The sequence below is a fragment of the Trichomycterus rosablanca genome, chromosome 12 (genome assembly GCF_030014385.1).
Source record: "Trichomycterus rosablanca isolate fTriRos1 chromosome 12, fTriRos1.hap1, whole genome shotgun sequence".
Lineage (NCBI taxonomy): Eukaryota > Metazoa > Chordata > Actinopteri > Siluriformes > Trichomycteridae > Trichomycterus > Trichomycterus rosablanca.
The window spans coordinates 3,738,856-3,760,520 of record NC_085999.1 but is presented as its reverse complement, the minus strand read 5'-3'; the positions used below and the strand labels follow the sequence as shown (position 1 = coordinate 3,760,520).

At 39.4% G+C, this 21,665-nt stretch overlaps 1 protein-coding gene across 1 annotated transcript in view; it reads right to left on the bottom strand.

Moving 5' to 3' along the window:
- Positions 1 to 18,989, bottom strand: part of fn1a (fibronectin 1a) — a 66,208-nt gene extending 47,219 nt beyond the window's left edge. Inside the window, exons 1-15 of the mRNA XM_063006450.1 lie at positions 18,745 to 18,989; positions 14,001 to 14,126; positions 13,772 to 13,909; positions 13,560 to 13,691; positions 12,933 to 13,070; positions 12,469 to 12,627; positions 11,291 to 11,488; positions 10,983 to 11,165; positions 9,456 to 9,632; positions 6,021 to 6,176; positions 4,884 to 5,012; positions 4,415 to 4,558; positions 891 to 1,012; positions 625 to 793; positions 358 to 543 (exon numbers count right to left, since the gene is read on the bottom strand). Of these exons, the coding sequence (XP_062862520.1) occupies positions 358 to 543; positions 625 to 793; positions 891 to 1,012; positions 4,415 to 4,558; positions 4,884 to 5,012; positions 6,021 to 6,176; positions 9,456 to 9,632; positions 10,983 to 11,165; positions 11,291 to 11,488; positions 12,469 to 12,627; positions 12,933 to 13,070; positions 13,560 to 13,691; positions 13,772 to 13,909; positions 14,001 to 14,126; positions 18,745 to 18,877 (2,290 nt within the window). The 5' untranslated portion in view covers positions 18,878 to 18,989. The remainder of the gene's footprint in view (positions 1 to 357; positions 544 to 624; positions 794 to 890; positions 1,013 to 4,414; positions 4,559 to 4,883; positions 5,013 to 6,020; positions 6,177 to 9,455; positions 9,633 to 10,982; positions 11,166 to 11,290; positions 11,489 to 12,468; positions 12,628 to 12,932; positions 13,071 to 13,559; positions 13,692 to 13,771; positions 13,910 to 14,000; positions 14,127 to 18,744) is intronic.
- Between the last annotated feature and the right edge of the window lie 2,676 nt (positions 18,990 to 21,665).

The following is a 21,665-nucleotide window of genomic DNA, read 5'->3' as shown; positions in this document are numbered from 1 at the left end:
TGGCACATACACAATGAGACGGGGGATAATGGAGATCTGTGCGTGACTCTCCATGTGAGATACTGCACACGTGTTGGAGGGGGTGTGTGACACTTGCGACCCTCCTTGGTCAGGAGTGGAGGTCTGCAGCAATAGAGGTGAATTACGGTTGGAAAATTGAATACGACAAGATTGGGAGAAAATTGGGGGGACGGGCATAAACAGAAAATATAAGAAAATAGCTGATATTACCTTAATCTTAAAAATATAAACCAAAATTATAAAAGTATATAATCAAAATCAGTCGTAGGGGGACTTAAAGACACATCATATAAAGCATTAATTATTTAAAGTTCTAAATAATGAAGTGTTACTGACTTAGGATCATTGGCTGGCCTTGGTTTCCTCTCTGCTCGTTGAGCTCATACTCCACTCTGAAACCAGATACAGTGTCGGAGGCAGAAACCCAAGAGATAACGAAGCTGCTGGAGGTGATCTCGGTCACGGATTCTGAGATGTCCACCTCTGGAGGCGGGGGGGTCGTCTCTCCTTCAAATACGCCCACTTAAGACACAAAGCAGTCAGTCAATATGAAGTCAGTAAAATAAATTCATTCCATACATTTGAACTGTGTGGAATACTCACAGGAACCATAGGTGGTGGTGAAGTCAAAGCGAGTGACCTCTCGATGTCCGAGGCGAAGGATGCTGATTAGCTGACCCTCATAGGTGATGCCTGGCTTCAGTCCAGCAATGGTGTAAGAAGTTAAATGACCTGGAATAATAACCTCCCTCCATGCAGTATGAGAGTTTTTCTATTTAACACAAGAAGACGTGTGGTTACAGAGACACTCAAATACGGCCATGATAATGATCCACGTTTTTTAAACAGGAACATTTTACAACACTGACCTCCCTCCACTTAAGTATGTACTGGCTGATGTGAGTGGAAGATGGAGCATTCCATTGGATAGGGTGCGAATTGGGCTGGTTGCCAGCTTCTGTAATAATCACCTGAACTGGACGGGAACCACCTGGTGGAAAAGGACAAGAATTAATTTATTTTAAAGCCCAAATAATCGGATTTCCATAATCAAAATAAATAAACAACATTTATAAGCCATTTATGTTGAAGCATATGAAAAACATACACAATGTGCATCGCCATATGACAAGAGCAATGCAATCCGACACTGTGCTAATAAATTTAAATCTTTTATATGGTTTCTATCCTTGTAACATTAACTAAATATATGTATTTATAATGGTAGATATAAAATCTGATTGCTTTATCACATAATATGCAAATCAGCTCGTAACATTAGACAGCTAAACATCTTCCTATGCTGATGATTGACGCATAAATGATATAAATGTTATTTAGTTACATTTATTAACACAGTCCTAAGTAGTAACTATAATATTTAATATTTGGTCATGTATTAAATTAATTACATTTTTGTCAGTATGTTTTATAAATAATCTTGTTTTAGTTGGTTTATTATCATGAATTTAATTCAGTCATTATTTTTACTTAGCTTTCTTAACTTCACTCACTCACTTTCTTAACCGCTTATCCAACTAGGGTCGCTAGGGGGTGCTGGAGCCTATCCCAGCTTTTCAATGGGCACAAGGCACACAGTAACACCCTGGATGTTCGCAGGGCAGATACTCACACACACACACACACACATTCACCTATAGGGCAACTCAATGTCTCCAATTAACCTGACTGCAGGTTTTTGGACTGTTGTACTGAGGGAACCCATGCAAACACAGGGAGAACATGCAAACTCCGCACAGAAAGGACCCGGACTGCCTTGCCTGGGGAATCAAACCCAGGACCTTCTTGCTGTGAGGCGATAGTGCTACCCAGCAAGCCACCATGCCACCCGAATCTTTCTCAACTTAAAAATTAAAAGTATAAATTAATAAATAAGTCGTGTATTTAAGTAAATTTTTTTATTTATAATTAATTTTATTAATAGTTCAGTGAAATGCTTAAAGTATTTATATAGTTGAAGTTTTTTTATTTAATTTTAGTCTTTGTGTTATCTATAATTAGCTTAATTGGGAACATTTGGTTTGTCACTTGTCTTGAAAACACGGATCTATTAACACTCGTGTAAATCTGTTTTTAATACGGATACACTGCTGGCGATCAGGCCACAAGAAACGAGACACAATAAGGGTTAAAGAGCCCAGAGAACATAAAAATCTGTCAGCGAAAACACAGGAAAGTGAAAGATCACTGTAAGAGAGGGCAATCAAGGGTTCAAAACGGGTCAGTGTTCTTCTGCTACCTTATTTCAGTGAGAAACAAAGTTGGCACACGTCTGTGAGATTCTTTGAGTGGTTTTAACACTCGCACATGGATGTTGGTGGTTTTAATGCTTTACCAACCCACAAATCAAAAAGTTCCTTTACATTTGCTTAAGCGAAGGACAACAAATAAACTCAGATTTACACATATATTATTATTTGCTTTGTCCTTTCAGGCTCAAACTCATCTTTCTGTGAAGCATAAGGTATATTTACATGGCACCACGTTTGGGGAAAATCTGTTCTGTGTGAAAGAGCAGTGGCTGGAATGTGTACACAGCAGCATTTAAATCCCACTTAGTCTGTGTTATGTTACACCACCCTGCATCAGCCCAGCCCGCTCTGCTCCCAGCCCTCACAGCTGCATGTCATTATACAGGGTTATTGTTCTGGGGTCCCCTGTACTTACGCACCCAGCTCAGTCCTGACCCTGTTCACATCTCGCAAAGAGAGAACATTCTCAGGAATTAATAAAACTTACAGTTTTCTTTGGTAAGCCTTCGATGTACATTTCACAGCTTTTCACAATACTAACTGTGGATATTTGAGAGGGAAAAGCACTAAATTTGGTGTGAAAGCACAGGAAATGGAATAAGTGTCATTTCATAACAATTTCTTCTGTAAGTAAGCCATTAACAATGGAAAGCAAATCCAAAATAAAGTGAGCCACTTCACAGATGTTAAAAGTGCTGCAAACAGCAAAGACGTGTGAAAAAGTACTGACACTTACTCAACAAAAACCTAAAAAAGAATCCCTAAAGGCCGTGGCAAAGCCAGACGAAGAATAAAAGACCGGGAGGCAAAGGAGGAAAGAGTTAATTAGATCTCTTTTCCCTCTATCATGACTTCAAAGCCCGAGAAACGAGCAGACTCGGGCGCAAATAAATGCAGGATGTGCACGACCGCATGGTGATGCATTAAACACCGATTTCAAAGAACACCTCCGAAAAGCCGAGTACCGGTGTAAAACAGAGCGACTGCTCATCTAACACATGCGGAAGATCTCTCAAATACACGAGAGAGGAAATAACGAGCCTTGTCTATCACTCGCTTCTCTGTACACATCTGGAATGATTTGACTTCTCTCAGAAGAGCAGTTGTAGCAGCCTTGGCGTGATTTGTACCTGTGCATGTGTCGATTCACATGCTTCATAAAGCTCACACGAGGCTGTTTTACAGGCTTTTATTTTCTCTGTATGAAATGACAAAATTTAGGAGAAAAGCCACATACGTATGGCTTCGAATTTCCAACACTTTATGTGGCTTCCCAATTAAACAGGGCGACATTTATCCATTTAATCCATTGACACAGACACTCATCGATGCTGATATTGAATGTAAGTTCAATGAAAACAAGCACCGATCTTAAGTCTATTTGGCTATAAGCTATTTGGGACAGTGGCAGCCTAGTGGGTAGAGCTTTGGGCCATCAACTGAAAGGTTGAGAGTTTGAATCCCAGCTCTGCCATGCAGCCACTTTTGAGCAAGGCCCTTAACCCTCTTTGCTCCGGGGCGCCGTACGATGGCTGACCCTGCGCTCTGACCCCAGCTTCCAAGCAAGCTGAGATATGTGAAGAAAGAGATCTGTACTCTACGTCTGTATATATGACAAATAAAAGTGTTCTATTCTATTCTATTCTATTCTAGCCTTTCTAGGTCTGTTCTCACATGTCATCATTTTCATTTTACTATGAGATCAGCTTCTCAAATATAATTCAATTAGGTAAAGACACACAGGAAAATAATACTCAAGCATCAAGAGGAAGCAAGAACAATCCCATAGAGACCAAGGTGTTGTTTATTTATTCGTTCATTATAAAATGAACTGCTTTTTCTTAATCAGGATTGCAATACATTCTGCATCACATAAACACTGGACCCAAGGCAAAAATGCAATATGGACAGGATGCCAAAATATCGCAGGGCACCACCCACTCATGTATTTACTCACACACTCGCACATCCAATGGCAAATGCTCCTTCTAGGGCCTTCCTACATATATAATGGAATTTACTATATACCTAAATAAATTGACAGACACTTCAGTGTCTGCTTCTTTTCTTTGTAAGGATTTAGTAAAGAAGTGTCCCTGTTTAGGACACACTAAACTTACCACGGAAAGAGTGCATGGGCTCACAGCTCATCTCTCCAACCCCATTACCATGACAGTAACACTTGTAGCGGATTCCATGAATGACTTTGTCCCATGACTCTCCAATCTGATAAAAGACTCTGGTTTCTGGTTCCTGGCACTGGTCTGTAATAGGAAATGTGTGTTAGACGATTACCCAGTTATTTAATTAGCCAATCTAGGCTAAATTTGTTTAAACCTAGAGGCGAGGAAGTGGCATTGTGCAACAGTCACAGGGAAACACATGCAACACAATCTTATTTATAAAAGGTCTGAATGTGGGAAAGCATATGCAAACCTCTTTATCAATGTCGCTGTTGTAACCAGCAATTTATTAGGTCATGTGATTTAAGTAAATGCTCATATACTGTATGTGTGAATTATTTTCACTCAATCCAATCTTTCTTTAAACATTCAGTCATATTTTAATTAATAGTGAATGTGAACTCACCAATGGCATCGCACTTCCAGCGTCCCCGGCCCTGGCCAAAGCAGGTGCAGTTCATCATGTAACCTTCATCGTGCCGCTTAGTGAAGGTTTGATTCACCTCATATGTCAGGCCATCCACAACGCACTGATCTAAAAGAGGTAGAAGCATTATGAGAACTCCAAACATTCAAAAATAGCCATTTCTGATTATACTTGGTCTGCAGGCTTGTAGGCATACACTGATCAGGCTTAGGTAGGAAATGAGAGTGGATTAAATGTTGATGTAGTGCATTATTAATGTAAACAAAAGAATGTCCTTGTTTATGCTTTTTAACTAATGCGAAAAGCCTGTTGGCTGTACTGATAGATCAGATTTCTCCAACGCCCTCTGAATCATGCCACTTGTAGCAGACTAGCCCTGATAACACAGTCCATGTTGTGATATCTTATACTTGGTCTTCCTCAGCTTCTGAGTCCTTCCACAAGTCTTGTCATAACACTGCCATTAATGTTCTCATGTGGGTGCCTCATCACATGCCCAAAGTAACATAACTTGTGAGACTTGTGGTTCTGGCTTCTTTCATGTTCTGGCCATCTCGTAAACTTACTCAGTGGTGACCATCTTCCTTCATTTTGCAGTTATTTGATGTGCTTGTTCTCAAAAACCTGAATAAATTTTCCTTCCTCGTTCCTCAGTGTCCAGGCTTTCATCAGTTGTATCTTGGTGATGGTGCTAACTGACCTTTCTATTTTCTTTGTCAATTTGACCATCAACACCATACCCATTGCCTTTCTTGTTTTTTTGCAGGTCAAACAAGGGTTGAATGAAAAATAAGCTACAATTGTAATAAACTGAAATTACTCCAAAAAAGTACAGGCCATTACATTATTTTTATGTTTTTTTAAAACAGGCTTAGTTGTAGCCTAGCGGTTAAAATACTGGACTAGTAATCAGAAGGTTGCTGGCCAGGTTGCCACCACTGGGTCCTTGAGCAAGGCCCCTAACCTTCAATTGCTTAGACTGCATACTATAAGCCGTGTCTGCTAAATGCCGAAAATGGAAATGTCGTTATTCTACCACCCCAACATACTTAATACACACACTAGGTACAAAAACTATCGTTACAACTAAGCCATGATGTTTAGTAGTATTCTTACCTTTAAGCTGCGAGTAGGCAATGCAGCTCCACTCCCCTCGTCCATTTCCAACGCAAGTGCAGCGCATCATGTGACCCAGGACATCATGGCGTTTGTCCCACTGATCCCCCACACGGTACATCACTCCTTCACTGGAAGTGCACACCTCCTCGTTGGCTGAAAATACAAACATTGGAGTGTTCAACATTAATTATCATATGACGTCAGAAAAATCTGTCACTCAGCGTAAAGGCAGACAGCATCACGGCTGTGACATTTAAACTCATTCTGGCTTGAAGTGTCTTATTGTCAGCACACACAAAGTGCATAACTGTTCATCCGACCTTTCAGAGAGTGTGGACATTCATAAGCCAAATATTCATGTATGGATTACAGACATACGGCTCTTTTGGTAATAAATTATGAAGACAAAATGGTTAATGACGTTTTATATTTTGCCTTATGAATGGGATATTTTAAATAACACAGACTGCATAACATCAGTGAGCAACTGTATGAAATTATAATAATAAAATAAGCAGTTTATCTAAATGATATGCATGGTGAAGATAACATTATTTATAATATAGTATATCTTTTATTGTCTTTTTTTAAAGCACAGATACACATACACATTTAATAACTGGATTTCGTCTAACAGTGTAGCTAGAATAAGTATTTGCTTTATTTAATCAAGCTGGTAGCATCTAATAAACAAATTAATGTACTGCTCCTTTCACATCATCACCACATGAAAATCTTCTTCCTCTTAAAGCTTTTTTGAGCATCCAACAAGGTGGCACAAAATAACCAAACTACTGGGCCAAAATCTACTTGTCATTACCATAAACAGGAGTAAAGTAATAAACAATCAGGTAACTTCTGAAATCTGATAACTGATCGGATAATCAGAGTGAATGTAAACCCGCTCAACACACAAAAATTTCCAGAAGCGTACAATAACACGAGCGATAAGCCGCCCATCTTCAGATTCTACATGGGTCGTGTTGCAAAATGGTCCCATTGTTGCGAGTTTGAGCAGAACTGATTGACCTGTTGGAGGAATGAAAGGGGGATGAGGGTTGAGGAAGAACACCAAGGTTGAAGGAGGTTAGCTGAAGGAGGAGCCAGCAGATCTGAGAGCAGCTGCCCTGGACGCCAGCCAGTTTCTTAATGCTTTACTGACAACCAGACCTCCACCATCTGCACACCAGAGCAGATATGGGGCCACAGCTTTCCCAAACATCATTTCGTAGGTACTGCTGCCAGAGAACTGTGGTCCGTTATCCACGGGTTTAATTACTCCTAAAGTGACATTCGGGGGTGCTTGTAAATGGCTAATTATTTCCAAATTACCTGTACAATTTAGCCAGGTTCAAAGCATTAAAAACACATGTGGATACTTTAATATTAAACACAATTTAAACTAAAAGAGAAAAGCAATCCTAGAGGCAGAGTAGTGAGTGCTCTTCTACGTTTACAGACACAATACTAAATCAATTACTGCCTGATTTAGGTAATCTGATTATTAAAATCAGTGCACTGTAGACCACTTTGTATTTTATACTTTATACCAAATTACATCTCCATATGTACCTACAGGCCCTGTTGTTGTAGTGTGTTTATATGCAGGTACTTGTCTGTCTACTGTGAATCACCTTTGTTATATGTAACAAGCTACTGAGGCCTTAAATTTCGGGATTAATAAATTATCTATCTATCTGTCTGTCTGTCTGTCTGTCTGTCTGTCCCTCTGTCTGTATGTGTCTGTCTGTCTGTCTGTCTGTCTGTCTAAATATTTGTCTGTCTGTCTGTCTGTCTGTCTGTCTGTCTCAAAAATTGTTACCAACCTTCAATTCTTATTCAAGTTTATGTTATCGGACAAAGTATAGCATTGATCTGATTTTGAGAATTCCAATAAATACACCTAAATATTATTTTATTAATCAGGTCAGTCTGTGTATATATTCTGTTAACTAAACCTCTGAACTTGTGCATATATGAACATTACAAAAAGACCAGTTGCTTCCAAAACCAATTATTATGCAGTAAATAATCCATCAGAATAAAAACAAGCTTTGAAACAAAGCACTTGTTTTTGTCTTCTCATTAAACAAGAGACCTACGGTCCACAGAAAACACTACATGCATTTATCAACAATAAAAACTCCCAAAATATTGGTGTATGAGTAAAGCTCCTTGTTAGGGGCAGAAAACTTGTTTTCTTAATTGTGCTTTCGCCAATTGACAAGTAACTGCCTCTATTACATAATGGATTAAAATATCTTTAAAGTACGTGTGAGTACAGTTAAGTACAGTTTATAAACACTTTAAATAAATGTCAAGTAAATAATTAAAAACTACTAGCTATTTGAAGAAAAAAGACGTACTGACACAACAGCCTCACTATCGTAAGGTAAACTACCATCATTACTTGTAGCCACATCATTGTTATAGATTTTCCATAATAAGTGTGCTAAAGTGAAACTTTGTGTATTATTTTGTACCAACTTCCTCAGTCACACGTGACAACTAATGCATCAACCAACATCTAATGCTAACGTTCCCAACCCTATCACGAAAATTCAATCAATCTACTATTTGCAGCGGTCTGCGAGATCCTGTCTGGCCCCTCTTAATTAGCTCTTAGTAATTAGGAGTCGTCGACACCCATCAAAGACCCCATTCTGAGCCGAGTGTTTATGCTAATGTGGCTGGATGGGTGCAGACTGATCCTTTGTTCCCCTCCGGTGGCACCTTCTTATCTCTTATTGTGACTCCTCCCAGTATTAGGGACAAAAGTTGATGGTTTAGAGAATACACATGAATGTATTTACAGTATCTTTGCAATCTGTAAATAAACAGGCTAATTGAAAAGAACTACGAGAACGTAATACAAAGCAAACAGAAGAGAGGTAAAGCATGCTGAGTACTGTCGTCTAGAGGTTGACTTAAATCTGACAAGACTAAATTACATTTTTGTGATGTATTTATTGTTGTTTTTGCATAAACCATTTAAAATCACCCGATATATGTGTGCAATAAGCAAAAATCTTAATTCTTCACGACTATTCATGTATTGCAGCCTGATTCTGTCGCCATCAAAACTGTATTCAGTCGTAACTGTAAGTTGCTTTGGATTTAAGCGTCTGCTAAATTCTTTGAATACAAATGTGAATGTAAATGCATTTTACAAACTACAACAATGAAACAAATCTACAACAAATGATTAACCATCTTCTCATAATACAAATTAGTTGTGACCACAATAGACAAGCCTCACACACATAGTTTTAGGATCAAGTCAGAATCCCAGGACACAGATTTAAGAGACGTACGGGACTGGTGATAATAACCAGATTCTGAGTATGCACTCAGGTTAAGAAGTCGACCATTAACCTCTTAACCTTTCCTCATTGCAGAGTTCCAAGTAAAATGTTTTACTAGCACACTCACCAGTCATGGGACAGAAGCCGTACTGCTGTTCTCCATCAAAGTTATACGTGGTTCCGCACCACTTCATGCCGTCCCTGCGTCCATCAGCAGTGCAATCAGTGTAGTTACGGCCGTGGTAGAGGAAAGGAAAGTGGCACAGAGCGCCGTAGGAGTTTCCTCCTCTGGTTGAGACCAAAACTGGAACAAAAAGGTCCACAGAATGAATTATACAACTGGCAGTCAAGTCAATTCAATATAAAAAGTGGGCGTTGGAGGCCAATATCATCCTGAAACACTGGGTACTACTCATTACCCAGAACCATGTATTATACTTGGTATAATATAATATACTTATAAGATAAGATAAGATAAGATAAGATAAGATAGCATTTTATTATCCCACGGGGGAAATTTGCAGTGTTACAGCAGTTTTCAAGAATAGAAAAATAAAAAATACAGTGTGTACACATATATTAAAAAGTAGAAAAGTAAGAATATGTTAAAAATTACTTAATTATAAAAATTACTTATTATATAAGTCATGTAATAGGTCTGATAATTTAATAGAAGTCTGATGTTATACAACAATTCTATTATATATGACTGTATGTTTGTATGTTTATTAGGATTTTAACGTCATGTTTTACACTTTCGGTTACATTCATGACAGTAACGGTAGTTTATCGTCACACAAGGTTCATTAGTTCACAAGGTTATATCAAACCCAGTCATGGACAATTTAGTATCTCCAATTCACCTCACTTGCATGTTTTTGGACTGTGGGAGGAAACCGGAGCTCCCGGAGTAAACCCACGCAGACACGGGAAGAACATGCAAACTCCACACAGAAAGGACCCAGACCGCCCCACCTGGGGATCGAACCCAGGACCTTCTTGCTGTGAGGCGACAGTGCTACCCACTTAGCCACCGTGCCGCCCATGACATGTATGTGGAAAATAAAGAAATTAATGTCATACATGCAGGTTATCAGGGCAGTTGTGGCCTAGTGGTTAAGGTACTGGACTAGCAATTGAAAGGTTGCGGGTTCAAGCCCCACCACTGGTAGGTTGCCACTGCTGGGCCCTTAAGCAAGGCCCTTAACCCTCAATTGCTTAGACAATATAGTGTCACAGCTCTGTAAGTCGCTTTGGATGAAAACGTCTGCTAAATGCTGAAAATGTAAATGCACATTCCTTCTACTGGTCCTAATCCAATTAAGCAGTTGTAGCCTAGCGGTTAAGGTACTGGACTAGTAAGCAGAAGGTTGCTGGCTCAAACCCCACCAAGTTGCCGCTGTTGGGCCCTTGAGCAAGGCCCTTAACCCTCAATTGCTTAGACAGTATACTGTAAGTCGCTTTGGATAAGAGCGTCTGCTAAATGGCAAAAACGAAAATGTTAGTATATTAAAACTGTTGTTGAAATGATTTTTATAACTATTAAAATAAAATAACAAGCATATTAAATAAATAGCTGTAAACATTTAATCCTCTCAGTTTTCTTTACCAGATAAAAGAAGCAAAATGCCTTTAATTGTAAAAGTAATCTCACCATTCTTCTCCGTGCAGAGGGAAAACTTGTGATCTTTCTCAAAATCAGGGGTAGTGCTGCACCACAGCTGGCCATCACTGCGTCCATCCGTGGTGCACGAGTAGTAGGTCTTGCCCATGGACACAAAGGGGAAAACGCAAGGCTGTCCGTTGGAGTTACCGCCAAAAACCCGAGCGTGACCCTCTGTGCAAAAAAATACAAAAATCAAGTATTAAAGAGCTCGAAAACCTTTTAACGTGGTACTAATTACCCAAACTCAACAGCACCTGGTGCCACTTTAAGTGTATAAACTACATTTGGAAACTGACCCCAGTCTTCACAGCTGACACCATTTCCCAGGCAGGTACACAACATCTGCTTGCTGCCCTGAGTCTTGATCCAGCGCATTCCCAGACCATAAGTCACTCCAGAGTCTGTCACACAAGTGCCCTCAAGAGGGGCCATAGGAATGGGCAGGGGTTGGAACACGGCCGGCTGTACGTTGGTAACCACACGGGAACCGGTACCTGCAGGAACCAAAACAGTGTAAGTAAGTGTTTAAGTCGTCGTGTATTTTACTTGCTGTCTTGCTGAAGGAGAGCAAATGAAATATGTGTTGGATCCTGAATATTTTAGTGCTCAAAACAATCCAGCATGAATACCAAGGGGACCTGCATTTCATTTGGCTTTCAAACTATTTGCCTGATTAATTCCAGGTTTTAAATTCATGCCACAATAAATTACTAACAGAAATGTTGCTAAGTACTTAATAAAATGTCTTTTTATATATAAATACTATATTTTAAAGGATTCCAGTATCTATTGCCCATTGTGTGATACTGCAATGCACCCAGTGATTTGGAGGGAAACTGACCAACTGCAACCCTGACCAGGATAAACATAAAAATAAAAATAAATTGTATTTTAAGCATTTAAGCATCCCTATTTATCTGGGCTTGGAACCGGCACTACAATGCACTGTTTTTTGCATTCTAGTGGCTAGGTACCTATAGGACAATTCAGTGTCTCCAGTTAACCTGGCTGCATGTTTTTGGACTGTGGGAGAAAACCCGGAGCACCCGGAGGAAACCCAAGCAGACACAGGGAGAACATGCAAACTCCACACAGAAAGGACCCGGACCGCCCCACCTGGGGATCGAACCCAGGACCTTCTTGCTGTGAGGCGACAGTGCTACCCACTTTGCCACCGTGCCACCCAGTAAAGCAATTCATTTACTATAAATAATAAACGTATTTCATGGGCAGTGACAACTCAGTGGTTAAGGTACTGGACTAGTAATCAGAAGGTTGTCAGTTCAAGCCCCGCCACCACCAAGTTGCCACTGTTGGGTCCCTAAGCAAGGTCCTTAACCCTCTAAATAAAAGCATCTGCTAAATGCTGAAAATGTAAATTAATACTTTTTGCCTGCATACGGACATGGAAAAAAAAAAACACAAATGTTTGGGTAGACAGTTTAACATTCCCTACCAAGTGAGCAGGTCTTACCCAGGCCGGACGTGTGCAGAGAAGCATGCCTTTCACATTTCCACTCCCCACGGCCATTACCGGTGCACAAACACTGCAAGATGTTTCCACGGGCGTCTGTCTTAGTCCAAGTATCTCCGATGCGGTAAGACATGCGTGTGTCCTGGTCATTACAGCGATCTGACGATGCCAAACACACAATCAGAGGTTTCACACCAGTCAAACTAACCTGACAAAGTCTCAGTGAGAAACAGCAGAACTTTCCGGACACACATTTAAAATAAATCCAAATAAAGGTTTACAGAGCAGTGTGTGTGTTTTCTGTACGCTGGCTCTACAAAGAGCCGCTCGTAATCCCAGAGGCTTTTACTGTAATTACTTTTATTAGATAATTTAAATAAGAACCAGCTGGATTCAGACCGAGTGGTTCAGACCGTTTTAATCATGTAAAGAAAGTTTTTTTAGTCATCCATAGGTTCTCTTACTTCTTGATGTGCAAGTGATGCGTCCGCTTCCCTCCCCCAGACAGGTACAGTCTACGATCATCCAACCCTGGTAGGGTTTCTCCCAGGTATCACCCACCACGTAAGAGGTGCCAGCTGCATTGTCATAACAGCGCTCCGCTAATAAAGAGTGAAATAAACACACCAAAAATGGAACAGCATTACAATGCATCAATATTTATTGCTGGTTTGTCATATACACACTCATGATACTCATTTTGTCATATACATACTCATGATGACATGGACAGTATCAGTATGTCCAGCTGAGGTCCAGGTTGATCTGGCCTTATGGTATTTTTACTCTATTTTCTCTTCAACTCCCTAAAGACTTTGCTAACTGCCACTTTAGCCATCAATAAGGGGTGGTAAGGCTAGCATGTGCTTCCTCCTAGACACATAACGCCACTCAAAGCCTCTTTTTATAGAAGGATGTTGAATGCTCTGGAATCTGGAAGAAATATCATCCCTCCCTTTCAGATAGTTAGGGCCAATCAAGGCCCGACTTTCACCATGGATGGTTTGTGTCATCTACACATTTTAAACTCCTCTGATCTTGATAAAAAGAACTATGGTGCCTTTGATCAAACATTTATTGTAGAATCTTACCAACAGGTTTGCACGTCCATTCTCCTTTGCCATTGCCCAGGCAGAGACACTCCAGCATGTATTCTCCAGTGTCATGTGGTCTTCTCCATGTGTCTCCAATCTTATAAGAATTTCCCCCTTCATGACAACGGTCTGTAAAGGTATAAAAGTAAGTAAATACAGCCTGCTGCACCTGGAAAGTCTGACACTCACAGAGTCGAAAGTCTACCCACTGGCAATGGTGCAGCTAATTTTTCCTCTGCCAGAGCCAATGCATGTGCAATCCCAGATCATTCCGTCCTTCGGCCTCTCGTAGGTCTCTCCCACTCTGTACGAGCGAGCGTTCACTTTATCGTAGCAGATCTCCTCGGCTGAAACAGACACAGAATTCGAGTAGGTTCGATTGCAAAACAAAAAAAAGCAACACAGCTGCTGTTTTAAGAAATTAATATACGAACTTACATTCAGGTTTCGTTTCACACTGGATGCCACTAACTCCATAGCAAGTGCAAAGTAGCACCCTGTCCCGATAGGACCGCTCCCACTGCTCACCCAGTCCATACACCCGTCCATTCTCAAAACACTCATCTGTGGAATACACGGTGGAAAATTACAACAAGGCTTTCCAAACACTCCAGACACTTTGAACATTAAAATGGTAAGAAAAAGATTAAAAACTGAAGTGCCACATGAGTAAGCACTACAAAGTCCTTGATCACAGCATAACTGCATTTTAAATGAATTTAATAGTAGTTATGTCATAGTACTTTTGTAGAAAGAGTGTTTAAAAATCACTTCCTTCTAAATAAAATCTTACTTGTCTTAGTCATATTACCATATTACCAATGGATTCAGGACATATTAGAACCCCTTGACTTTTTGGACGCTTAATTGTGTTGTGGATTTAATTCCAGCTGAATATAATTGCCAATTATCCTATTTATTCAGAAATGAACAAATAAATTATTAACAAAAGTATTCAGACCATTTATTGTCATACATTAAATTGTGTTCAGGTGCTTTCCGCTTTAGTTGTCATTGAGATGTGTCTAAAACTCAACTGGAGTCCATCAGGTACAGATAAACTGGTAAGAATTTAGGAAATGCAAGCCAAAAACAGGTACATCCTTATAAGAAGAACTTCTCCAAAACACAAGCAACTTCATTCAGGAATGAATTTACTCTTTAACATGACAGTGACCCAAAGCATACAGCCAAAACAACACCAAAGTGGCTTCAAGGTAAGTCTCTGAATGTCCGTAAGTGGACACATCTCAAGAATAATCAAAGCAGTAAGCACCTGACCACAATTTGATGATTGACAGCAAATGGTCTGAATACTTTTGTTAATAATTTATTTAATAATTTTTTAACAACTGTAATAAATGTCCATCATATCCAGTTAAAATTAAATTCAAAGCCCAGACTTAGACCCAATTGAACATCTTGGGAGAGAACTGAACAATACAGTTTGTAGATGCTCGACATCTAATCTGATACAGCGTTATAGGATCTGGCATGAAAACTGGGATAAACTGCCCAAAATCGGGTATACAATGTGTATGCAATGAGTGCTTGCAGTTGTAACTGCTGCCAAAGGGGCTTTTACAAAGTAACAGGTAATAATAGGTCTAAATAGGTCTAAATGTGCATGAGAAATTGTATTTTTTTTATTTAAAAAAAAACTCTAAAAAATAAGTTGTCACTTTGTCATTATGGGTGATTGAATTTAATTTTGAATGAATAAAGATGCCAGTTTTACAAATTAATCCACTCTTAACCCAGTGTGCAAAAGGTCTCAATACTTACTTAATGTACTGTTTCTATACTGTATCTCTAGTCAATTTGATACAAGCACTACTGATTTGTGACAGATGACCATATAGAAGGTGGAGCCAAATATTTACTGGCTTTCCTGACTTTTCTGCAGACAATACAAAATCATATCATACACAATCACATTTCTCAAACTCAGTATCACATATGAGAAAACTGTTGTTACTTGTATTATGTATTGGGAGAATAAAAAAGCTTTTAACTAAAGCTAGGAAGTTAAGCTTTGTTTTTCATAAAGCTCCTCTGAAAAACACAAGCATATGAGCTGCTTAAACTCCGTCCTGTGCTCCATAAGTAATTACATTTGCCTGCCAACTACGTTTGTCTTTTTTTTATCTTGTTTACAGAAACTGAAACGACCACAAAGTTTTTTTCTTTCTTTCAAACCAAAAAGTTTTCTAAGTAGCTGGCAGTCTACCCACTTCTAAACCTAAACAAAGGGCACGCACAGCTGCACAGATGCTAAATGCCAGTCTTCTCAAGCTGGTGTGATGCCCTTCCTGTGTTTTTCCTAAAATATTTACATCAAGGACGAAGATTTGGCTTTGCTATAGAGGTTTAAAATTCAGAAAGGAGAACTGAATCTGTTCCTGCTGAACATGTCGAAGATGTTGCGGTCTGAGCAGCAGTGATGTAAAGGAAGGGGCTGCTGACTATTTCATTATCTACTTTGTTCTGGTCCTGGAAGTAAAACAGTATACTTTGTCCTCTTGCAAATCAACAAAAAACTCAAAAGAAAACACATGTTGACTCAGCTTTCAGTATTTCACTGCCTTTGTTAGAGACGGTCTGTATTGTTTCTAAAACTTTTTCCTCCAGTTTAGTCATGCCAGTTTCATCTCGCTAGTTAATTCTCACCTAACACAAAACAGCTAACTGTCTTGGAAAATGGTAGAAACAGTGGTAGCTTAGCGGTTAAGACACTGGACTAGAACTTAGAAGGTTACTGGTTCAAGCCCCACCACTGCCACAGTGAGCAAGGCCATTAACCCTCAATTGCTTGAATTGTATTCGGTCTTAACTATAAGTCTGGATAAACGTGTCTGCTATATGCTGCAAATGTAAATGGAAAGTGAGACCTTCTTCTTTCTTCTAGTATGAGAACCTCTAGCCATCATTGTGTAAATGTGCACAGCCTCACATATGCCAGACACAACTGTTTCCTAATAAATAGGTGAGACAAGAATGTCATCCCAACTTTCCACTAAAAAAAATTAGGACAATTATACTATTTTTGGGTCCTGTGGTCACAGATGTCTATGACAATGTCAAGAAGGTTTAGAGTTACAATATTTAGATAAGTGGGAGAGTGCTTTATGTCTCCAAAAGCCCCCATCTGGATTTTGTTTCTGAGTAACCGCAAACAGCACAGGAAGTCGAGACATCAAATCGTTCATCACAAATGTCATTTAAAACATGCTATTGATACAGCATATATTAATGATCTTTCTTTACATAACATTACATAACTCTTTCCTTCAATAAAACAGCTGAATTTGAAACGAGAAACTCATCAAATCTGACTAGGGTTGCAGTGATTCAGAATCTATGCAGGAACAATGTGGAATGCAGCTGGAAAACACCACACCACACATGGGCCCATATTCATATGCATGTCATCAATGAGGTTTTGGGTCATCCTGCTGCAAACCATGTGCTACTCACTTTGTTAACACTAAAACTGGAATCTACACCCTTTTTGCTTTATAGTTAGTATCAGTACAGATGGACGACCGGGGGCAGCTCAAACATGACCGCAGGGGAGGTGTTTTAATCTGTGATTAGACACAGATTCATGAATTCATGAGCTTCCATTTTTTAAGAATGGCTTTTGAATTTGACTGGTCAACTTAACCAATCAGGGCTTAATATGCAGCTTAGACCCTCCTGCTTCCGAGATCATTGGTCAGGCTGATGTTTAATTACACTGACATGTGGTTGCAGTTGTGTGAGGTCTGTAAAAAAGTGTAGAATTGATCTTGATTGTGTGGGCATTCTTATGGGACAAACTTTTGTAAGAGCTTGGTAACTGCAGATACTTGGCTATTCAGACGTAACTGTTAAAATAGTAGAATAAGCAATCTGTGCCACATTAAACTGTCTTACCAAATAAAACAATACAAAAAGACTCAGAAAGAGATGAATAATCATTACATATAACCAAGTTTTTAAGACAATAAAAGTACATTGGTACATCTGACTATCAGAATAGTTAAGCATTTACAAAGACCACTCTGTTATCCCACCAGGTACAAAAGTCATCAGTCATATATTTACATATTTTCTGATATTCTCCTAAGGGTTATATGCATTAAATAAGGTGGTCAAATAGTTAACTGTATTAATTTAACCATTTGCTTTGTAAATTGCATGTGACCAACTACATAACAGCAACCATATAAAACGTATTGATTCAACTGAATTCCACAAACACAGCAGATATACAGATTAAAAGTTGCTGGTCCATTTTAGAGCCACACCCACTTACTCACTCATTCACATTTACTTATTTTAGAGTAACTACTGGCATGTTTTTGGTCATTGGAAAAGGAAAATCCATACAAACAAAAATATGTTTGTTTTGTTTTATTAGGATTTTACACTTATTCATGACAAGAACGGTAGTTACTCATTACACAAGATTCATCAGTTCATGACATCGAACACAGTCATGGACAATTTAGTGTCTCCAATTCACCTCACTTGCATGTCTTTGGACTGTGGGAGAAAACCGGACCTCCCGGAGGAAACCCACGCGGACACGGGGAGAACATGCAAACTCCACACAGAAAGGACCCAGACCGCCCCACCTGGGGATCAAACCCAAGACCTTCTTGCTGTGAGGCGACAGTGCTACCCACTGAGCCACCGTGCCGCCCACAAAAAGATGAAAAGTTGTAATCCAACCATGCATGGTTCGTTCATCCATGTGCTGCTATCAATGGTACAACCCATTACTTATTTTAAAGCTTTCATTTAAGAGACGAATAAGCAAAAAAAAGTCTTTTATCATAGTTGAGTAAAAGGTTTGTCTAAGGGGGGCACGTCTGCATTGTAATTTGCAGAATTAATGTAATAAAGTCTGTGTTTTTTAAGATGCTGCTTTGTAAGTCTAATGATGAAGATGCGTTCAACAAAAAGTTTCTGCAGAAAATAGTGCAACTTTATTTTAGTGTGATCATTATTTGTAAACCACAATAAAAGTTAAACCAGAAAAAAACCCTAAAAGTCCCAGTAAATTGAGTTATAGTATATATAACACACTTAAGCAAACTTGTGTGAATTATTTTGTTCAAAACAAGATCAAAAGTCAAACTTAACCCAGCGCTTTTATACACCAGAAAACCCAGCAGATCGCAGGTAAACCCACCTTGTGAGACGGATGGTACGGATCGCGGCGGTGCCTGCCTCCTGCTCTTTCTCAACCCGTTGGGCATGCAGTGCACGGCACCGGTGATCAGCACTGCCACTGCCAGCACTGTACCCACACTGGCACCAGCCATCTTCACAGCTCCACCGGCCACAAGCTCCTCTCCTTTGTAGTGGATGACACTGAGAGAGTTCAGAGAGCTGCAGCTGACTCAAAACTAGCGTTCCTGATCGTTCCTGTTCCCCCTGTCCTCCTTCTCCAGCACCTCTGCCGGGAAAAAGAGCTGCAGGACGCTTTTATTCAGCCTCCACATTCCGCCGGGGAGGAGCGAACACGCGAACGCGCACGCACGTCCATTTACATTTTCGGCATTCAGCGGACGCGTTTATCCAAAGCGACTTACAATTATGACTGAACACAATTGAGGGTTAAAGACCTTGCTCAGGGGCCCAACAGTGGCAAGTTGGCGGTGGTGGGACTTGAACCGGCAACCTTCTGATTACTAGTCCACTGAGCGCACAATTACAATCCTAGCGTTGGTTTCTGCACATGGTGTCAAATAATCAATGAATTAAAAGCTTTACTGTGCTGGAATTTAAATTAACAAACAGAACCAGGTCACTCATGTTTCAGCTGCATGTAATTTACAACATCCTTGTTTCTGCGGTTCCTGAATTACAGTTGACCATAAAAACTTCCTCTCATTTATAAGAGTATGTATTTATTTGATTTAAGGATTTTAACGTCATGTTTTACACTTTGGTTACATTCATGACAGAAACAGTAGTTACTCATTACACAAGGTTAATCAGTTCACAAGTTTAATATCGAACACAGTCATGGACAATTTCATATCTCTAGTTCACCTCACTTGCACGTCTTTGGACTGTGGGAGGAAACCGGAGCACCCCGAGGAAACCCACACAGACACAGAGAGAACATGCAAACTCCACACAGAAAGGACCCGGACCGCCCCACCTGGGAATCAAACTCACTTGCATGTCTTTGGACTGTGAAAGGAAACCGGAGCTTCTAGAGGAAACCCCCACACACAAAGGGAGAACATGCAAACTACACACAGAAAGGACCCGGACCGCTTTACCTGGAAATCAAACTCAGGGCCTTCTTGTTGTAAGGCGACAGTGCTACCCACCGAGCCACCGTGTCGCCCTCCTCTCAGAATAAACTTTGAGTGTTCTTTTACAGCTTTGCGAATCAGACCAATGCTCCATTTACAAACCCAGTTTTCATAAAAGTTAGGATATTTGGTAAAATGTAATAAAAAGAAAGAATCTGATTAGTTAATTCTCTTAAACCTTTACTCAGCAAACATAGAAAGTTTAATGTTTTTTTTGACCATAGATAGATAGATAAGATAGATAGATAGATAGATAGATAGATAGATAGATAGATAGATAGATAGATAGATAGATAGATAGATAGATAGATAGATAGATAGATAGATAGATAGATAGATAGATAGTATTAAAGTACTGTTGTACACACTATGTAATTAAATAAATAAACTTTATCCTGGCAGTAAATATTGTTAATATATATTGTAATATGCAATATACTAAACTGTTGTAAAGTGTTCATTGCAGTAAATATTATCAGATGTGTAGTATAGTCTCTATAAACAGAGTGCTAGATCATGCCCATGAGTCTATCCTGATAGTAACTCAGTGTTCGATGATGATGTCCTAAATAGATTTAGAATTTGATGTCTATAACAATCATTTAAATATAAGAGTGGAAAGGCTATAGAATATTCAAGTTACATTGTTTTCAACCATTCCACAATCAAAACAGATTGTCATTTTTTAAACAAATCTCACTTAATGTTGGGCAAGCCTGGAAACCACTGTTGAATGTACCTTCAAGAATCTACTGTCTGAGAACCTCAGACAGCTTTGCATGAGATGCAGTAATGCCACTGTTATTAATAGTCAAACTAACTCAGAAGTACTTCAGAAAACCATTGTCACCTAACAACTTCTACTGCATCAAAAATGTAACCTGTAATCACAAAAGGAAAGTCTGAGCTCATCTCGGACGGCTTGAAAGATGGAGATGGAAAAAAAAATAAATGTTGAGTTTTCTGTGCCAAGGACAAAAAGGACCATCAAGACTTATCAGGGAAAGGTGCAAAAGCCAACATTTGCAAACGTGTGAAGGTACCGCTGATGTAAAGGTGTGTATTGGGAAGTTAGGGAGACACATGCTGCCTTTAAACCAATGTCCTTTCCTGTGAAGTCCATGGTTATTTCTTTATTATGCATGTGCTATAAAGTGTGGCTTCATAGACAGGGAGTGCCTGTGTGTGTGTGCATGTCTAGCTTGCCTGCAGTCCAGATCTGTCTCCTATTAAATACAATCATAACACATTATAAAAAGGAGAATTAGACAACAAAAGTCACAGACTGTTGAGCAGCTGAAGTTATAGATCAAGCAAAAATAGACAAAATGCCAAAAACTATTAGTGTCCTCAGTTCCCAAATAATTAAAAGGTGTTCATCATATGAAAGTTCTAAGTGTACTGCAGACATTAAATTTGTTTTTATTTCCAAAATACAATGAATTGGTCAGTCAAATTGGAAATCCTTCCCTAGTACTTTTTCACACTTGCTTAGAATTACTGCACTGGAAAGTCTCAGAATCACCAAGTTTCAGTTTCACCAGAAGGCATAACAGTCCTTGTCAGAATGCCATGGTATTTTAGTAACTCTGTGATGCATGTCACATGTTATGCTTATGCTTCTGGTCACAAGCATCACCAGCTGATGCCCAAACAGTTTAAATTCATCACTCCATAGAACTGTGTCCTAAAACAGTGTGCCCTACTGTGACAGTACTGTATATTGTCTAAGCAATTGAAGGTTAAGGGCCTTGCTCAGGGGTCCAACAGTGGAATACTAGTC